The 1,408-nt window shown below is 32.7% G+C and overlaps 2 protein-coding genes across 2 annotated transcripts in view, besides 3 other annotated features; both read left to right on the top strand.

Moving 5' to 3' along the window:
* Positions 1-5: 5 nt before the first annotated feature.
* Positions 6-54: a sequence feature (AT_rich).
* Positions 55-103: 49 nt separating this feature from the next.
* On the top strand, positions 104-1,054 carry EDI_053040 (60S acidic ribosomal protein P0, putative; the record flags this gene model as incomplete). Its single annotated transcript, XM_001740828.1, has 1 exon — positions 104-1,054. The coding sequence occupies one exon, from the start codon at positions 104-106 to the stop codon at positions 1,052-1,054; it is 951 nt and encodes a 316-aa protein (XP_001740880.1).
* Positions 974-1,026: a microsatellite.
* A 60-nt stretch (positions 1,055-1,114) lies between the features above and the next one.
* Positions 1,115-1,170: a sequence feature (AT_rich).
* A 7-nt stretch (positions 1,171-1,177) lies between these two features.
* Positions 1,178-1,408, top strand: part of EDI_052930 (uncharacterized protein) — a gene marked incomplete at both ends in the record, with an annotated part of 933 nt that continues 702 nt past the window's right edge. Inside the window, one exon of the mRNA XM_001733477.1 lies at positions 1,178-1,408. This exon is cut by the window's right edge and continues 702 nt beyond it. Coding sequence (XP_001733529.1) covers positions 1,178-1,408 — 231 coding nt within the window.

The following is a 1,408-nucleotide window of genomic DNA, read 5'->3' as shown; positions in this document are numbered from 1 at the left end:
TGAAGTATAATAAACTATATTTATTAGTAAAAAAACAAGAAAAAAAATAAAAAAGGAACCAAATAAAACAACCCTATAATCTAAGAAATTGAGATAGCTAAGGATGGCCTTACACAAAGCTGGTTTAAGTAAAGAACAAAAGAAAGCTAAGAAAGAAGCATATCTTGCCAAAATGAAAAAACTCTTGGAAGAATACAAACAAGTTGTTGTTGTTAAATGTGATAATGTCGGATCATCTCAATTCCAAACTATCAGAAAAGAATTAAGAGGAACTTGTGAATTTGTTATGGGAAAGAATACTCTTATTAGAAAAGCTATCAAGAACCAAGCAGAAACTCAACCAGAACTCGAAGAACTTCTTCCACACATTAAAGGTAATGTTGGATTCATTTTTACTAAAGGTGATCTTTACCAATTAAAGGCTAAACTTACTGAACTTAAAGCACCATCACCAGCTAAAGCTGGAGTTATTGCACCAAATGATGTCATTGTACCAGCTGGTGATACAGGACTTGACCCAACTCAAACTAACTTTGTCCAAGCATTGAATATTGCATCAAAGATTACTAAAGGTCAAATTGAAATTACTTCAGAAACTCTTCTAATTAAAGAAGGAGAAAAAGTTGGAGTATCACAAGCAGTTCTTCTTCAAAAATTAAAGATTAATCCATTCAAATATGGAGCTGTCATTGATGTAGTTTATGATAATGGTATTGTTTATGATGCTAAGGCTCTTGACTTAACTGAATCTGACATTGTCAAGAAATTCCAAGAAGGTGTTCAAGCTGCTACTGCTATTTCACTTGCCGCTAATCTCCCAACCGAAGCAGCCTGCCCACACATTATGCTCAATGCATTCCAAGCTCTCCTTGGATTCTCAAAAGAGAGTGGTGTTGTATTCCCATTGGCTGAAAAGATCTTCAACAACATGACTGCCGTTGCTGCTACTGCTGTTGCTACTGAAACTAAAACTGAAGAAAAGAAAGAAGAAGCCCCAGCTGCTAAAGAAGAAGAGGAAGAAGAAGATTTTGGAGGATTTGGTGATTTGTTCTAAGCGATCTCTCATACAAAAACACTTTTAAGAGACCATATTTTTCTTTTTGTTATTTTTCTGTTAATTTTTTAAAAAAGTAAATAATTTTTTAAAGAACTATGAAATATTAATTTTTTCTTTTCAATGGAACAATTAGGTAATCCTATCGGACTTAATATTTCTCTTAGTATTTTTAAAGACACATACTTGTGTGATAAAGAATTAATTTCACTTAAAAAAACTGCTATTTTTAATGGGTTAAGTGGGTTATATCTTAGGACTATTGCATGGAGAGTATGGCTTGGGGTATTACCAACTCCAATAAGTGTTAGTTGGATAGAAGTTATTAAACAAAACAGAGAAAAGTATAGTTTA

This window comes from Entamoeba dispar, genomic scaffold (genome assembly GCF_000209125.1).
Source record: "Entamoeba dispar SAW760 scf_1105229463247 genomic scaffold, whole genome shotgun sequence".
NCBI lineage: Eukaryota > Evosea > Mastigamoebida > Endamoebidae > Entamoeba > Entamoeba dispar.
This window is presented reverse-complemented; position numbering and strand designations above follow the sequence as displayed.